This window comes from Ornithodoros turicata, unplaced genomic scaffold (genome assembly GCF_037126465.1).
Source record: "Ornithodoros turicata isolate Travis unplaced genomic scaffold, ASM3712646v1 ctg00000746.1, whole genome shotgun sequence".
Classification (NCBI taxonomy): domain Eukaryota; kingdom Metazoa; phylum Arthropoda; class Arachnida; order Ixodida; family Argasidae; genus Ornithodoros; species Ornithodoros turicata.
Genome location: NW_026999400.1, coordinates 3,281,508 through 3,299,880, shown reverse-complemented (window position 1 = coordinate 3,299,880; position 18,373 = coordinate 3,281,508). Strand labels below are relative to the sequence as shown.

At 44.3% G+C, this 18,373-nt stretch overlaps 2 protein-coding genes across 5 annotated transcripts in view; one reads left to right on the top strand and one right to left on the bottom strand.

Moving 5' to 3' along the window:
* Positions 1-502: 502 nt before the first annotated feature.
* Positions 503-1,817, bottom strand: LOC135374742 (UDP-N-acetylglucosamine transferase subunit ALG13 homolog). Its single transcript, XM_064607668.1, has 4 exons — positions 1,429-1,817; positions 1,204-1,363; positions 931-1,069; positions 503-816 (listed from the first exon to the last, which is right to left on the bottom strand). The coding sequence occupies exons 1-4, from the start codon at positions 1,519-1,521 to the stop codon at positions 702-704; spliced, it is 507 nt and encodes a 168-aa protein (XP_064463738.1). The 5' UTR covers positions 1,522-1,817; the 3' UTR covers positions 503-701.
* A 60-nt stretch (positions 1,818-1,877) lies between these two features.
* The window catches only part of LOC135374738 (E3 ubiquitin-protein ligase arkadia-B-like), a 28,093-nt gene continuing 11,597 nt past the window's right edge, over positions 1,878-18,373 (top strand). For 2 of the 4 annotated variants that reach the window (XM_064607661.1, XM_064607658.1), the window contains exons 1-9: positions 2,103-2,236; positions 3,152-3,265; positions 3,596-3,701; positions 5,158-5,580; positions 6,650-6,898; positions 10,277-10,445; positions 10,533-10,841; positions 16,699-16,966; positions 17,107-17,224. In XM_064607661.1, the coding sequence (XP_064463731.1) occupies positions 3,185-3,265; positions 3,596-3,701; positions 5,158-5,580; positions 6,650-6,898; positions 10,277-10,445; positions 10,533-10,841; positions 16,699-16,966; positions 17,107-17,224 (1,723 nt within the window). In that variant the 5' untranslated portion in view covers positions 2,103-2,236; positions 3,152-3,184. Of the gene's footprint in view, positions 1,966-2,102; positions 2,237-2,845; positions 2,906-3,151; positions 3,266-3,595; positions 3,702-5,157; positions 5,581-6,649; positions 6,899-10,276; positions 10,446-10,532; positions 10,842-16,698; positions 16,967-17,106; positions 17,225-18,373 lie in introns of those variants that run through there. The other 2 variants (XM_064607659.1, XM_064607660.1) reach the window with 2 other exon arrangements.

Genomic DNA, 18,373 nt, shown 5'->3' with positions numbered 1-18,373 from the left:
ATTGAAGGTTAGGACTTGAGGGTGAAACCCAATTTTTACCCGGCAAATTGCTCTCACTGAAACGTCTGTAGGAACCAACGCAACTACGTCAATGTACCAAACCAGTACAGTTCGTTTGAATAATGGGGCCTGATTTCTCCCCGAATTTAGCATACTGGAAGTTTTTCCCACACGAATTCACATAAATTTACAGCACATGTTGGTTTCCCAGATTTTGACCCCCCCCAATCCCCAAATTGGTAAAAAAATATTTCCTGAAAACTTCAGGCTCTAGTCATGTGGGACTTGGCATATCGCTGGATCACTGGGACATCAATCACAAATGCAGGGGAGTCAGCTTCATAGATGCTGGTGCAAATAAATGCAGCATTATGTTATAGCACTTTGTAGATTTATTCTCAACCAGAATGGAGCGTACATTTGACCAAGTACTAAACTTTGACTAAGTTTCTGAACTGTGAAGACGCCATTCCAGTGGCATGACTAGACAAAAATGCTTCAATTTCCGACATTTTTTCTTTTTTATTCACTCACTTTCGGGCACTTGACGTTGTTCTTCAGTGTTTCATGTACACAAGGTGATAATATGACTATTTACAAAAGAATAAATGCATGTCTAACAGTATCCCTGCCTTATAGTAGTTCAAATTATACCAGAAAAGTATGAAGTATCCCGCAGTTTTCACTGTGCTAGTACGTGCTCAATACGTCCATCCCATTATGCCATCAAGAAGCTGCGGAAAACGATTCAAGTGTGGTTCGGGGAAAGCTCGATGTCTAGTTGATTCCATGTCTTCCAGGGTCTTTGGAAGATCCCTGGAACAAGCCGAACTGTTAGTATAAAATACTGATGATTCACAGGCAACTACGTGTGTGCTTCACATAACTGAGCGCATTATAGTACAGCCTGTATAATACAAAGTGACTCACTCGCAAGTGCAGTACATAAGGTAGCCATCGCTGTGCAACTGACTTGCGAGTTCGCTCTGGTGGTTCCCAAGCAAGTCTTGATTAATAACAGCTATCAACCTTTTTCCTGCTCTTAGGGCCTGAAGAATGCTGCCAGCACCTGCAAAGCATGGCAAATAATTAGCCACCTGTATGGGATGTCAGGGAATTGGAGTTGTACAGTGACATAATTTCTGGATGCAGAATTTTTAACGTGCTTCTGTCTTACAAGGCAAAGTTTGGGATGCCCCTCACCTGCATGACTGATTACCAAAGACGCCTCGTTTATATCTCTCGTTATGGAATCCTTGAAGCTGTAGAATTCAACTGATGGGTCAAGGCAAGTTTGCAGTTTAGGTCTTCTACCTTTGCCGACTTGGATCAGCACTTTCGTGTACCCCTGGCTTCGCAACACCTGGAAAGTACCGGAAAGAAATGTAATACGCGAGAATTCGACTTTCGTTCCTGAAGGCGGCCTACGTTAAGCACATGCGATGACACTACTGTCGCGACTAGGTCATCAAAAGAAGTTGTGCCAACGGTCACGAACACAGTTTTCATGTCGCTGGCCATCGTACAACGCTGGGTTGTCAATTATGTTTTCTGACCCCAAAGTCGAAATCGGTATACGTGGACTCGAAGTGCTGAATCTATTGCACAGCACGCGGGTCGTAAGTTACCACAATGCTTCGCGTCTTTTGCCTTTCTTCTTGGTTTTTCAAATGTACAGCACTTCAGAATGCAGTAGAAAACATATGCCCATCTGCAAATTCGTGCCAGCTGCGCCTGTGCTGCTAACAAGGAACATGCGCGGAAATAAAAACAATAAACCAGTAAACATGAGCGCGGATGTCCTGCCGCCTATGAAGTCTGACGCCATTTCGTAGGTTCGTTCGGTTCTGTTTTCGGGATGTGAGCTCACATTGCTTATTGCTCGCATTCATTACCGTATCAGTCCCACATAGCGTCGGTCCCGTACACATATGGCTTCGTGAAACTGCTATTAAGCTACACAAGGTAACTTCACTGTTATTTCGAGGGGAAAAAGACCCTATTCGTGTTTCGGTTTCTACTGTATACCCTCAACATCAGATATTTTGCGTACGGTTGACGCGTTAACGAGGACGAGATTACTGTTTTGTTGTGAGTCGTGATATGGCGGAAGGGAGGGCGATTGGTGTATTGAAAGAAAATTTCTTCGTCGTACTATGGTTAATCGTATAAGTTTTAAAAGAAGACGCCACTGACACCTGGAGTAACGTATCACGTTGGAAGCGGCAAATAGTTGGTACGTGTCGCTGTGTTCGTAATCGAACGCGAAGGAAATAAGCACAGTGTCAACAAAAGTGATCGCACACACTCCTTAGCATCGAACGTAAGACGTTGAATATGAAAAACAGTTATCTGTTGCTTTTACAGGGAATGACGATTTAACCTCTCAGCAGTAACATGACATAAACAGTTATACGCAGACTGTCGGAAAGCTCTGCTTTGTACCTCTTATCTTTAGGATGTCTGATTTGGTTTACCCAGCCGGCAGAAAACTATTTCCATCGCAGTTCCCGGAAGATCGCTTGTTATTTCTTGCCCGTGAAGCTTATTATTATGTGATGTCATGATGTCTCCATTATAAAGTCGTTACTCAGCGTTGGCACTGCGTTTTTGCCTTTGGCTGACCTTTGAATATTGACTTACTTTATTGAATGTGGTGTGGTATCAAGGTCCTGAATAGTCACACTATGTACGGAGGTGTCTGTAGTGTAGTGTACTGATCAATCCATGTACTTGTCTACGTCGCGGCACATGTGTTGCGTAATTTATCAGACTTTCCGCCCGCGCAATCATCATCTGATGGAATCGACCGTTCTGAAGATGTATGACGTCTGTTGTCCGTTAGGTGTTTGCTACAAGCAAAGCTATCGAACTATTTGCATATCTGATACAGTGGAAGGATGAGGTAAGTAATATTGCACAGTAGAATCTTTTTTGTGGTCATTTGCGATTGAATTCCTTTTTCTGGTGTAATTCAATGACTTAGGTTACTGAATTACATTCTGAATTAGGGTAGTCACTAAATTGGGGAGGTTCTAGATGCTCAGTATACAGTTGAGCATAGCATAGCTAGGGCACCCCTGTACATTTTGTCAGCTGCCCCTGTCAGTGAGTGCAAGGCTTGACTGGAAGAAATGTTGTGTGCTTCCAGGCGGTAAATCGGCTTGAAGATTGCGGAGCAGCTATGGAAAACCAGATTTTATCACCAAACCAACAGGCTGACCAATGGCCACGTCCATCTAACCTGGTCAAAGGTCAACCAGAGGTATGAAACATGACTTCCCTTGCATGTTATGTGTCACACGCTGCTGTATGGCATACAATTAACGAGGAATCTTTCTCATTATAACAAACTAACAATGCAGATAAAGAATAGGTTTCCAGTTTTATGTAAGTCTTATTGTATCGCAGGCTGGACATCACTAAGTATAGTACTGCAGCCTTATAGTGCGGTGATGGTTTCAAAAGGCACGGCAGAAAATGAAAAAAAAAAAGCATGAATTAGTGGAACATTATTATTATTAATTGAGCATCTTCTTATTAGCCTGCATTGACTTTCTGTATGTAAAGATTATGCCTGAATGTCTGTCATCAGGCTCCACAGGAACTCATAGCAGAAAGCCCACCTCCATCTTTTTCTTCGATCTTGGAAACTGCGTATGGTGCCACGATAACCCCAACCTCAGCTGAACTTCCCAATGGTATGTATCATTAAGCAATTATGATAATGTGGACTTAAAAGGGTTGGGACACTTTCATAGATGTGGTTCATTATATCATGGACGCATTGTACTGCAAGCCGGAATACCGAGGAAAAAAGAATTCTTCTTCTATATGTCATACTTAGAGCCTGAAGTTTTAGGGTTTTACCCGATTCTTCCCCGAATTTGCACCCCGAATTGAAGGTTCACCCTTTAGGGTGAAACCCGATTTTTACCCGGCAAATTCCCCTCACTGGGATGTCCGTAGGAATGCATTAACTTACTTGTTTGGCAGCAAATGCAGTTACATCGCCGTTTGTACCAAACCATTACAGCTAGTTTGAGTAACTGAGCCAGATTTCTCCCCGAATTTAGCATACCGGGAGTTTTCTCACCCGAATTCGCATGGATTTAGTGCACATGTTTATTTACCCGATTTTTACCCCCGAATTTAGAAGAAAAAAATATCCCGAAAACTTCAGGCTCTAGTCATACTTAGTGAGATACATGCCCTCGAACACATTCCCGAGCAAAGCGCAGACATCACAGAGCTCAGAGTTGCATCCATTCCCATTGGCAGCCGTAAGCGCGTGACTTCTCGTGCACTACCTCACTGGCGGCGGCGAGGGCTGTGATGTCAGACCCGCATGAGTTTCGGTATTTGCGGCGCCTATTTACTCCGCTTCTATTACCCTCCTCGCTGTGAAACTTTCAATCCAGGTGCACACTGGTGCAAAGAACCGTCTTTTACGTTTATCTAGGATGACCTGTCGTAACCCCTTTAAGTCCACATGGACACAGTCGGCTCATCTCTGCTTTAGTCTTTACCTATAGGGACGATGAAGCTTTTCCTTTTTTTTTTCTCTCTCATTTATGTTTGACAGAAAAGATGTTCCTGAAAACACCACCGAAGTTTTACGTTCGACGAGCGAACTATTTTCTTACGAGAGAATTTAAACTAAGTACGAAGCTACACAAAGCTGATATACGTATCGAGCGGCGTCAGGAGTGTCGTGCGGTGAAACTTGACCCTGGCAACGCTGTGCCTGATTACGTCACATGCGACGTCACCGTATGATAGCCCATGGCCTTGTGAGACGCTCCTTTCTGCAAGCCGTTTTCAAACCCAAAGTAAGCAGGCACCCAGGGCCACGCATGTTATAGTCGAGGGCGAGAGAAAAGAGGAACATGAAGGAGAGGTCCAGAGGCAGTTTCCATAATGAGTTTCCAGTAGCTTTGTGCGAGCTGTGCAAGTAACAGTGTTTGTGACTGTTCTAATAACGGTGTAATACAGTTTTACAATCAGTTTTATGTGTTAGGTTTTCTGTCAATGTAGTGCTATTCCTAATACAGCGAGCATGACTTTTATTACAGGTATTAGCCTAAGGTGTTAGACATCAATTTTTTTTTTTCCCGCTCAGTGCCCATCCCGAATATTCTGAGTTACTTTTTACAGTTCCCGAAATTCCAGTGGACTGCAGCTCACCTTTGTTTGCGGGCCCAGACGATGACGAAACTAACCTTTCCGTTCAGCGACAACATCGGCATCGTCTCAGCTCGTCTGCAGACCCAGTGCTGCCCTCTGTGCACTCTCCCAATGCATATTCCTCATATGAGACTGTCCTGTCCTTAGCGCCTGGTTCTCCCATGTATATTCCTCACGAAGGAGGCCCTTCGGATTGGCCCAACCGTCAGTTGGTGTCAGATCCCTGTGACGCCCGACATCGCAAGCGCTTGTTGAGCGAGTCTGATTCCGAGCACAGGAAGAAAGAGCGGCCCCGTAGACCTGCTGGAAGAGAGGCACGTTTTGTGCAGACGTCGTCTCCCGTTATTCAAGGAATGGGGCGTGGTGTCAGAGGCTGCCCGCCAAACTTACCCGGTTGGTGCACAACTGATTATGTCTCAAGTCTTTTATTTATGATAAGAAAGCAAAGTTCCTGATGCTGCAGCAGCTTTGTTAGAATTACAGTCAAACTCCTTTATAGCGAACACCTTTTTAGCGAAAATACCACTACAGCAAATTTCTTTTGCGGTCCCGCTGGAGCCTATAGGTCAAATAATGGACATCCTTTTTAACGAAAATACCTTTACTGCGAATTTTTTTTGCTGTCCCCTGAGCTTCGTTGTAAAGGAGTTTGACTGTACTCTACACTCATTTAACTTCAGACTATACGTTCTTATAGTAGTTGTTTGTGATGCTTCCAAATGATTTAAGCAATTTATTTACCCTGAGGGTGGGAGCAATTCTCTCTGTCTTTCTCTTTTTTTCTTTTGTTGTGGTGCCAAGGTGCACTAACTTTGCGTGAATTAATAAATGAATGAACTTATTTCCGCAAGTCTGTTGCAGGAACCATGAAAGAAAAAAAGTCAATGTAGTGACGAGAACTAAATGCGCAGATCATGAATTGAATTACGTGACACAAATAGTGCATCAGAAGCATAATTATTGAATATGCACAGCAGCAGATAACGTAACCTCTGGTCTCTGATCTCTGTGACCAAAGTGAAAGGTGTTTTCTTCCAGAATAAAAATTGACAAAGCATTTGTGATTTCCTGTTACTGTTAAATCTGTAAAAGTATTAGTGTTTGTATCAAATTATGTTGTTCAAAATGCCCCACAGTGGTGTAACCATGTGGAAGACAGTTCCAGATACAGAGAAATTTTGTTTGCAGCATAAATAACTTACCCAAGCTTGATGTTATTAGTTTGATGTTATGCAGTACTCAGTACCAGAAAGCAGTGGCTAAAATATTAATAGATTGACATGTGTAGATTGGCATAAGTGTTCAGCACTTCTACAGGAACTTTGACTTTTAGTGCTGGCATATGAAATGCGTCATATTAAAATATTGAGCATCTATTTTACATTCATTTTACATCATGCATTGAAATCAACACTTTTGTCTCCTGTTGTGTACAATAAATTTTTATGGGAAATTTTTACAGGTTCCTCCTCGTGTCAGGCACTGAGGGAAGAGTCCGTGCTCTTGGAGTTGGCCTCCGAAGCAGCCACAGAGAGCGACAGTGACGTGGACGTTATAGAGTCGGCTTCTAGGCACCGTAGCGCGAGCGGAGCAGGTGCAGATGGGAAATATGCTGGCCATGTGGACCACATGTATTCTGGCAGCTGTGGCGACCCTCCTTCTGAACCGCCAGGTCGAGCAAAGAGCAGCAAGGTGGAGGAGAGTGTACCAGGTTTGTGAGACATACCTATGAAACTTACACAGTTGCCGACCGAAATTTCGGACACCCTACATCCCGTTGCTCGTTTTTTGGGACTTGGTTTGCCCCCAGCCAGCGACCACCGCGAATTGACAACACCATCTTGATGATGATCCGTATCCTTGATACCATCTCAAACCGCATCCTATGCTGTAGAACTGCCAGCTCAGGGGTATACTGTAAACGTATTTCTATTCGCTGTGTATTAATTTTCGCGAATTTCACGGCCGCTAGAAAAACGTGAAAAATTGTACTCGCGAACACAGCTTGACATTTATCTTGCGAAAGGAAACAGCCCTGGAATCTCGAAATTAAATACTCGCGTATAATTTCCCAAATGACTGAATGCGCGATTCGCAAAAATGAATACGTCGCTAATAAAAATTTGTTTACAGTAGATCAGCTGCGTGTCTAGTTCCACTTTCCTGCCACAGTCACCGCCGCCATTCATCTGTCCTTTGCTTTTAGTGCGATCATCTTCGTCTTTGTGCCTGGTGATTTTACGTATGGAGGCTTGGAAATACCCCCTGCCGCAGCATTTGAGAACTTTAATTACCGTAATTACACGCGTATTAGCCGCGGCTTATGCGCGGTTTTTTTTTCTAACGGGCGCTCTGCGGCTTATCCACTGGTGCGGCTTATCTGATCGCTATTTTTCCTTGGTATTTTCCACATACGCTGCTTTTAACGAAAGGGCCCACAGTGTCTGTGGAACAGCACCGCCCTTCCAGTGCACAAACAATATGTAACAGGGACGTGTCAACAGTCGAGTACACTGACCATCCTGGTGCCTTCCCCCAAGCAGCTTTAAGAAAAGTGGTGACAGTGATTCATGTCTTCTGGAAGGCCACTGATCCGTCGATCCATGAAGAACACACAACAAGAGCAGTCCGATCTTGGTAGAACACTAGAAATGACCTCCTTTGTTGTACACCATGCCGACCCCGGAGTATGGACAACAGGGCTTATGGCCTTCTCTATGGCCTCCTTTGTCTCACAAATCAGTCGCGTTGTATTGCCCGCGGCTTATCTGCGAGTGCGGCTTATCTGCACGAAAATTTTCGAAATGTTCCTAAAATCTGGTCCCGCGGCTTATCTGCGGTGCAGCTTATATGCGTGAAATTACGGTACCTGGACAAAGCAGTCATGTACCGAACCGACGGATGACGAGATTGTTCAGCAAGTGCTTGATGGGTCGATAGCCGGTCCGACTCCGATGACGACATGCCGGAAACGGTGTGGTCGGGGAACTCTGAACAGATGAGGGCGGTGCTTTCGTTGGTGTATATAGTAATGAAATGTTCCTAGGTGAAGTACAAGTGGCAGTGTTGTCTTGTGGCAGAAAGCCCCGAATTATTATTATTGGTACAAGCCGATGTGATTGCGTGGAAACGCAACAGCATTCATCAAAGAAAACATTGACAGGTTTTCCTGCCACTGAACTGAATAAAGCTTTTTTTTTTTTTTTTTTCACATTTGTTTTTGCGAACTGCTCAGTCATATTGCTGTCCACATACCGTATTTACTTGCATAATTTCCGCACTTCTTCTAAAAAAAAAGTCTGAAAAGTTGGGGGTGCGCAGATTGCGCTTGAACATTCGTTACGATATTCAAATGGCACAAAATTTCAAAATTTTAGTGTGCCGGTCATATAGGCTCAGCAGATATTGACGTTACACTGCATTGTGCAAGCGTGAAAGAAGTACTCACCTACCACGCAAAAGGCAACGGCAAAATGCAAGAACCGCTACTGCTCATCCTACCGGTAAAATACGTCGAGATGCTGCTAGTCGTACTTGACAACCGAAAGCATGCTATGTTCGGGTGCACAAATTATGAATTTTTTTATTTTCTTGCCATTTTTCGTGCCGAACTAGTGGGTGCGCAAATGATGTGAGTAAATGCGGTACTCTTTGGAAAAGACAATTCAGGTGATGAGGAATACTGTCTGTGAAGGTAGAGCAAGGAGAGATATTATTGTCATCAACAAAGCGTTTCAATGGCCGTGACATTAGCGTGACACACAAACACACATCTCGTTCCTGCACAAAGAGCTGGCCGTTCACAGAAATAGTAGTAGATTCTAAATGTGACTGAAGAACATGTGAAAATTGAGCAACCGAAATACCAGCACATGACTGAAACCAGATTAAACACTTGTGTAGAACGTCCAAAGTACTCTTGAGCAGTAAACGTATGTCCAGGGAATAGTACGAATCATTTATCTCCATTATGTCGCTGCCCATTTAGTAGAGCTGTGCGAATAGCAAAATTTCCATTGCAAATAGTTTACGAATATTTCACTTGCACTGTGAATCGAATCTGAATAATTTCTTCAGACGGCAAATCGAATTCAAATAATCTGAAGAGGCCCAATTCGAATAATTTCAAATACCTCATGGTGAAATATTTTGTGCTCATTAGATGATGATGTGCTCCAGACTTGTGCGCCTTTTCACCCAGCATAACGTATGGTGAGAGAAGGGTCCCTCTGTGTTGTGTATGGTAGACTGCATTAGTGGGACCAACTGCATTGAGAGTTAGTCAACATGTTCCATGCAGCCTGCTTCGTGTGCATCTCTTCATTTCTATGTTTATATTGTGAATTTCCTGCGCTTTTTTTAGAAACTGCACGTACGTATTTCCATCTGTTCCTGAACATAACTCCGAAAGATGGGAGTACATTTAGTGGAACACGCAGTGCCCAGGGTGCAGTGTTGACCATGAGCTCACGGAAGTTGTAGACTTTAGTGACATAATATTGTTAACAGTGTAAAGCGGGGTTCACCTAACACCCGAGTGTAATTAGGTGAAGCCCGACTTGCAGAATGTTGCCGCGCACCAAAAGAACAATGGCGGTGAAGTGAAGTGGGCTCCACCTAACTCTTGGATGTAGTGAGGCGAAGCCCACTTGCAGAATGACGATAGTGATACCTCGCTACAGTACTGTTCGAAAAATATTCGCAAATTTCCAATACTGAAAATAGGTTGCGAATAGCATCGGATATTCGTTTCATATTCGAAATTTCGAATATTAGCACAGCTCTACCATTTAGTCATCTTGAGCACAGGGGAACTCCTGCCATTCGAAAAATCCTGTCGGAGGTGGATACTCCGGGTCACGTAACACTACGTCATACCCAACCCACAGGTTACTCAGCCCGCCCCCTATATGCCACGTATGCCCTATATGCCCTATACCCTATGCATATGCCATATACCCTATATGCCACATGGTGAAGGAATGAGAGGGAGGCACTAAGCAGGCCTTGTGTGTCTATTTTGAGTTGGTTTAGTGTGGTTTGGTGTGTGTTATTGGGTTCTGCATCCTTAGTTTTTGTTGTCTTTCAGGCCCCTCATCTGGTTCAAAGCTCTCATCAAAGTCTGACACCAGGGGTAATAGACTTGCTCGACGCCCTGGCATGGATTGGCCAGCAGCTCCTGATTTGCAACTTGACTGTTTGACAAGCGATGATGATGACAGCAGTAGTGTGGAGCTTATTAGCATAGAGCCTCCAAGGTATAACCGTATCTTTTGCCCATTGTCACATATTGTTCTCCATGATTGGTCTTGTTTTATTTACGACTTACGATTTGTCCGTTGCAGATCTAATGGTCGTCAACAGACGCCGAGCGGGTCAAGCAGCAACAGCAATCAGAAACACCCGCAGCCACCACATCGGGGGCCGCAGAGTCACAGGAGTGGCATACAGGGAAGGAACGGACCTCCTCCCCCAATTGGAGGCAGCAGGATTGCACGTCATCAACCCTGCATAGGTCCTGGTGGGCGAGCCACCTTTGTGGATCTCACCCAGTCCGACGACGAATCTGGAGGTGGCCCTGCCCATCGAAGACGAGTATCTCCCCCTTGTTCCCCCCCTCATCCAGCTCACCCAGCCTTCTTAAATGGATGTGGGTAAGCTGTACACATGATGTACATAACACTAAAAGGAGTACAGGGGGCCATCAAAAAAAGTTTCAGATTAAGACATCTGATGAAAGTGTGTGTGTCACTATACCGAATAGCGTGACAGGATTTGGTGCGTGCAATTTGCTTCCCAGAAAAAAACTCACGTAAACATAGCTCCGTGCGTTCACCTTTAACTCGCCACTCCAGCTATAACGAGGATGAGGAGGCATGATGCCACGTCACCGATGACGGTATAAGGAGAACTCGTTCTGGTTCGCCGGTCAGCGCCTTGTCCCTTTGCTGCCGTAAACCTGTTTTGCCAGTTTTCCCGGAGAATTGGGGGATAGAAGGAGCGGCCGAAGCATTACCGAGCAAGGAGAAAGGCTTTATCAGAACCCCGAACAGCCGAGTAGCAGACTACAGAGGAGTAGGAGACGACATTTCTCTAGGCCAATCAGCGAGCGTTCTCCTTATAGCGTCAGCGCGAGGTTCCAGGCAGATCACAGGCTAGTACTGCTCTTCACCACCGTTGCGCACGGTCGCTTTTTGAGGCGTATTTTAAATTCAATTTCTGCGATAATTATGACTCTGTGGTGTAAATTACTTCGCATGGTGCATCTTACTGGCCTACTTAACAGTTTTATAGGAAGAAAACTGGGTGTTAAAAATGACTTTTGTGCTACTTTAAAGTGTTCACTAAATCACAAAACTATTTCTAACGACTTAAACTCTACAAAATTGTCAAGATTCTAAGTCGGGGTAGTTGGTATCCGGACATACTGTGTAGAATAGAGCAGTACAAAAACACGTACACCAGGAGATAACTACGGCTGTGCGAATATTCGACATTTCGAACACAAATGAAATGTTTTTAGTTCTCGTATTCGATTCGATTTGACGATTTTATATTCGTGGCTTTCGAATAAACCGAATATTCGAGATGTTCGCGAATATTCAAGCTTTCCGTGCTCGTGACGTCAGTGTCAGGCAAAATCATCAAGCGCATCAGCAAACTATTTCTCGACGGCTTCTCGCCAGTCCTTCACGATGTGCATTGTCCCGATTTGCTTTTGGTAAGGAGCCTCCACTAGCGAAACGCATGCAATAGATTGCTGAAATTTTACATAAGAAATCCATATAAAACGCATCAGCGCGTGAATAAAACTTCTACGATACGGAACCACAGAACTACACAACAGCGGTGCATGTGGGTTGCAAGCGCATGTGCAGTTTCTACCGGAAGTTTGTTTTGTTTCGCCGTTCTTGTGCGTGCGTTTGTGTTGTGCTCGCATAAGTCGCCTCTCCTCACCTGGTTGAGATATTCGAATGCTACAGCTGAACGAGGAATCAGTTAAATCAAACAACTCGGCCTCGGCTAATTTCTCGTTGTTTACGTACGGAATCAGTGTCAGGATAGTCCAATGACATGGCGCTGAAGGCTTTTGTGCGTTACGCAGCGTGTAAACATCCAGACTGCCAGTTGGCGAAAGCGCCGCATGGGAGGGATCACTTTATGTGCAAATCGCCGGTGACGGCGGCAATGCTTGCCATCAAATTCTCCATATGTCAGGAAAGTACCACATCTGCGCTGCACGACCATATTGAACTACAGTTGCCGACCGATTTTTCAGACCCCGATTTTTCGGACATGCTCGATTATTCGGACTCGTTCGCGGAACGGCCGCAGGTCCCATAGAGGTGATCTATAAGAACGTCCAAAATTTCGGACGCCATGCAGCTCCGTGGCTCGATATTTCGGACTTTGTTTGCCCAACCCACAAATTTCTCTCATGGGGTGACTGAAAACATTGGTATCATCTAAAATTCGTATTTAAAAAAATCAACCAACTAAAATATTGAGGCAAAAAAATAGGCAGTGATGATTGTTAATTTTCCATTCCTCTGAGTAGAAGAGGTCTGTCGTAGCGCTTTTGCGTCTTCGTTTTTTGGCGAACGGCCCAGCACGTGCTGTCCGCACGCGAGTCGCGCGGCAACGCTGTAAAGCGAGCTTCACCTAAAACACGCATGCGTTAGGTGAAGCCGACTTGCGGACTCCGTCGCCGACTTGCGGTGCCTCTGTCAGTGTAGTTACAGTGACGAAATGTCGCTTCGGGAAATAGAAGCTGATGTTATCAGGCAGAGCTGGAAGCGCGTTAGGAAAGCATCGACAAATTTTTCCAGCCTACTAGGGCTTAGTAAAGTTTATTTTGAAGCGAAATTCGTTTTTTCGGACTGCTCGATTATTCGGACTCTTGCGCGATCCCCACCGAGTCCGAAAAATCGTACGGCGACTGTACACCTAGTCTGGCGAGTTTCTTGAAAGCGGTATTTGTGAATACGATGGGAGGTGTCCCAGCCTTCACATTTGTCATAAAGCGAAAGCAACTGTTGTCATGTACGAGAGGAACAGCTTTGACGCGAAAAATAGCTTGAATGATAGTACTCAGTGTGCGTAGCTGACGAGACTAGCACGCACTGGTTTTCTGCTGCGGCAAATTCAAAATTCCGCGGCACCGACTTGTAAATTCCGCAGTTTTCCGCGGCAAGCAGTTAGTGGCTGCTTGAAATGGGTAACACTTTATTTTCTTGGATAATGTGGGAACAAAAATATTTTATAAAATTGCAGATTGAAAGCACTGTTGTGGCTCAGCATTACATACATGATATCTTGTGTTCTCCTCTGACAAAGACAAAGGTCTGTCACCTTCAATCATTTTATAACTGCTGAAAGATCTTCTAGCATCTACAGAACTTATAGGAACTTTATAGGAAGATTATAGGAAGGACTTCACAATACATGACCTGTGGAAGTTACAGGACACCCTTTTTTGTTTCTCGGCTGTAGGCGCTATTTAAGAGTCTTTAAAGGCAAACTCCCAGACATGAAGTCAAAGTCCCCAGCTGCCACCGCTAAACTGCACACGGGAGGGACGGCACCCCATCCTCAGGCGAAGTATGCACGATAAACTTGGGCTAACGTTATCTTAGGCTAGACTACAATATCTCTGCGCTGGTCCTGAAGCACCGGCAGTTTCGTAAAGCAGGCTTAACCTCACGCAGGGAAGCTTCAGGTGAAGCCCACTTTCGGGAGGTGTCGTTCGTATTCGGCGAATATTCGATTCGCGAATGAAATACTTCGAGGGATTGGTATTTGATTCCAATTCGAGAACTCGAATATCCACACACCCCTAAAAATAAGGGATTCCGTGAAATTCCGTGCCAAACGAAGTATTCCGGGGTGAATTCCGAATTCCGCGATAGTTCCGCAGAAAACCGCGAAGAATTCCGCGGAAAACCCCGGGGCCTTAACCATAGCTTTTTGAAATTGACCTGCTACTCTCATGGAGCTCAAGATGTTGCTGTTGAGCATGTGGCACATGACTTAGAGACAGTCCATAATGTGAAAAGCCTGACTCTGCACCAAATCACACTGCATCAAATGTACTGTCTGCCCTTGAGGAACTTTACAATGAGCTCATTTACACTGAAGTTTCACGTGTACCCCACTGGTGGGGCACACCTGTAACTGTAGCACTGTCAATTGTCTTGTGGGAGTAGCAACCTTTATTCCTCATCCTTTCATAGTTGATGCCTCTGTACGTATTTCTGTTATTATCAAAATGTGTATGTGCTGTATGTGCACATTGCAGTAAACAGGACTGCTTATTACAGGGCAGTCATTATTCGATTCGATATTCCAAGTCAAATACTTGGAATATTTGTATTTGTATTTGACATTTTTACTATTCGCACAGCCATAGAGATAACACAAGAGTGAGCGAGCGTGTACGTGTTTCTGTGCTGCTCAATTCTACACAGTATGTCTCTAGCTGTTTTTGGAATGTTCGTCCGAAAGTTGGAAGCGGAAATTTATTTGCTGTATGGGGTGTTTGACAGTGCCAAGAGTTTTGCCTGAAAAATTTGGAAAACTGAATTTTTGGAGTCCGAAATATCGGTCGGCGATGGCACCATCTTTCAGATCGTCCCTATAGTCCCAAAAGTTCTGGAGCTAATATCATTATCTGTTCCTCCATAAGCGTCATTGTAATTAAGGCCCCGGGTTTTCCGCGATTCCGTGAACTATCGCGGAATCCATCACGGAATTCTTCATTTGGCACGGAATTTCACAGAATTCCTTATTTGTAGGGGTGTGCAGATATTCGAGTTATCAAATATCAGTCACTTGAATTATTTCAACCGCGAATCGAATACCCAATATTCGGATTTCCGAATATCCGACTATTCGCAGAATACGAACGACACCTCCCGAAAGCGGACTTCACCTGAAGTTTCCCTGCATGAGGTGAAGCCTGCTTTACGAAACTGCCCCTGCTGCAAGGCCAGCACAGACAGATTGTAGTTTAGCTTAAGATAACGTTAGCCCAAGTTTATTGTGTATATACTTCACCTGAGGAAGGTGCAGCGTCCCTCTCGTGTGCAGTTTAGCGGCGGCAGTGGGGGATTTTGATTTGATGCCTGGGAGTTTGCCTTTGAAGGCTCTTAAATAATACCTACTGGCCAGAAACAAAAAGGGTGTCCTGTAACTTCCACAGGGCATCTATTGTAATTTCCTTCCTATAATCTTCCTATGAAGTTCCTATAAACTCTGTAGATCCTGAAAGATCTTTCAGCAGGTATAAAATGATTGCAGGTGACAGACCTTTGTCTTTGTCAGAGGAGAACACAAGATATCATGTATGTAATGCTGAGCCACAACAGTGCTTTCAATCTGTAATTTTATAAAATATTTTTGTCCCCACATTATCCAAGAAAATAAAGTGTGTCCCGTTTCAAGCAGCCATTGACTGCTTGCTGCAGAAAATCGCGGAATTTACAAGTCGGTGCCGCAGAATTTTTAATTTGGCGCAGCAGAAAACCAGGGACATTAATTGTAATTTTCACTGTAGGCGTGTTTCAAGAGATTTGGTGATGCGCATATCAATCAATCAATCAATCAATTTATTTACTCCCAAGAGTCCCTCGGGAGGGCGTTACATGGGCGGAGTGGGTTACAGGAAAAAAAAAAAAAAGAAAAAAGCGACAAGGATCATTTTAAACAACTCAATAACAACAACAACGAAGGAAAAAAAAAAAACTGAGCATAAAAGGTTATCCACGGATGTTATACATTACTAACAGACACGCGAAAGCTAGATGGGTCAGGTATGGTGACGATACAAGATGGGAGGTTATTCCACTCTATGATGGTTTTAGGAAAAAATGAGTTCGAAAACGTGGAAGTGTAACATTTGACACGTGCTACTTTGAGTTGATGGTCGATACGTGAAGATATTCTATGAGCAGGAATGATGTAGGGTGACCGTATTGCAGGAGAGTGATAGAATTTATGAAATAATGATAAACGCGAAACCTTTCTACGAATGCACAGTTGAGCGAGATCGATGCGTTCCTTGAGAGAGGAGATGCTCGCATAAGGTGAGTAGTTATTGGTGATGAATCTGGCTGCGCGATTTTGGACGGCTTCAAGATCATGGATGAGGTAGGCAGTGGACGGGTCCCATACGGCAGAGGCGTACTCTAGCTGAGGCCTGACCAGTGTTATGTAGGCCAAGCGTTTGACGTGAGGAGGAGCAGTAGAAAGATGGCGTTTTAGATACCCTAGAGTGCGGTTAGCCTATAGCATATGAGTGTGATTCTTTTTTCCTTTTGTATTTGCAAGCTGCTTCGTGTTTCACTCGACGACTTTAGTAGCAATCACACTGACATGTGTGTGCGACCTGTTGTGATGCATCTGTTGCGTCAATATTGAGTCATCGCTACCGAGTCAACATTGCTACTCCGTGCTTTTAACAGCGCGAGGTATAGTATATCACGCTAATGGTGCCACTCTCTGCATTCGCAGGGCACCAAGCTGCAGCAGTAACAGCATGTTCTGTCCAGCAAGCGGACGACCAATTATGAGTCACTCCCACCACCACTTCCACAGCTGCTTTGCCCCTCCTCCTCCACCTCCTCCTCCACCACCACCACCACCTCTTCCCCCATCTAGTGTGGCCCAAGGGATGCACGGGGGAGCCACACACTTTCCCAGCTGCCGCTATCAGTGCCCAGAGCCTCCACCTGTACCTGTGATGCACTGCTCTAGAGAGGATTCATGTGCACGAACAATGGTAAGAGTGTGCATCGCTTATCTAGGACAGCAGTCCTCCCGCAAAACTTTATTGGAAACTCTGTTTGGGAGGCACTGAGTGCCTTTGAATAGAAGTGTGCAGTTGTACTGAGCTCCCAAATTGATCTCATTATTCTGCAGGGAACTACCGGATCAAACAGTGACGGGTGCAGAAGTTATGGCAGTTGCTTTTCTCATGTTCCTCCTGCACCTCCACCCCCACCTAATGTGGTTGTTTCTCACAGCCACATATATTCCCGTAAGTGCCTCACACTTTTGAACAAAATTATACGGCTGCTTTGTAATCTTCTCTCCCGAGAAGTTTAAACCTACTGAACTCAGACATTCTCCATAGTTGAGTTGCATGTCATATTGTTTCAAAGTGCTTTCAAAGATGTACCGCTTGGGACAAAAGTTTACGGAACACCGGGGTGTCGCATTTTTTCATTGCAGCGACACCCTATCAACAAACAGGAGCGAACACACATACTGAGAGATGGATAGAATAGCCGGTCACCGGTTTCGTATTCGACCTCTTCCTGATAGCTAGCAGGGGGTCACTCCGATGAAGAAATACAAAAGTGCTGTGCTCCGTAAACTTTTGTCCCAAGCTGTACCTTGACGTTGAAAAATGTATTTGGATGTACTTTTCTAATACTGGCATGAATAGTGATTTAACTTCCACTATTTTATTTTATTTTGACACATGCTAATATTTTTATTACATTTTCAGTGTTTGCAGAGCTACACATGTGTTAGTGTTTTGTGCTTTATATTTTATAATGCAATCTGTACTGCTGACTTCATGGACTTCACTCACGACTGGGGCAGTGTGAATAATCGACATGAGACATTCAAATGAGAATTGAATATTTACACTATTTCATTTGACAATTCTATATTTGTAGCTTTGTAATAATTCAGATACCTTCAAATGTTCGAAGTTTCCAGAACACAATTAGTATTAACATATAATAAATACGAATTCGTGAATAATTTTTTTGCTTAATTCGATCAGATTCGAATGCCCACATGCCCATATGCTTCTACTTTAAAAGCGATAAAAGCCCCAGTGCCGGGAAACAAACAAAAGGACGACACAACACACAGCACAGACTGACGAACAAGATTTTCATTGACAGACCTGCTTCTTAAATAACCTGAGCTCAGGGTATTTGATCTGCCAGTTTGATCTGCCACCTTCTTACATCCACCGAGCTCAAGATGTTGCTTCTAAGCATGTGTTACACTACTGAGGGTCAGTCATGATGCATTAAATGTAGCATCTGCAGTTGAATGATGGCAGTGATAGAATGATTGCAGTGGCGTCTACGCTTGAGGAACTTTACGATGAGTGGCGTGCACCTGAATCAGAACCAGTGTGAGTTGTCTTTGGGGAGTGCCAACC

Bases quoted from the DNA above. Each gene is read 5' to 3' on its own strand.
- LOC135374742 (XM_064607668.1), bottom strand. From the start codon at position 1,521: ATGGCCAGCGACATGAAAACTGTGTTCGTGACCGTTGGCACAACTTCT. The intron at 1,364-1,428 runs GTAGGCCGCCTT...GGTACTTTCCAG, and splicing joins TGTCATCGCATGTGCTTAAC to GTGTTGCGAAGCCAGGGGTA. The intron at 1,070-1,203 runs GTGAGGGGCATC...CATGCTTTGCAG, and splicing joins TTTGGTAATCAGTCATGCAG to GTGCTGGCAGCATTCTTCAG.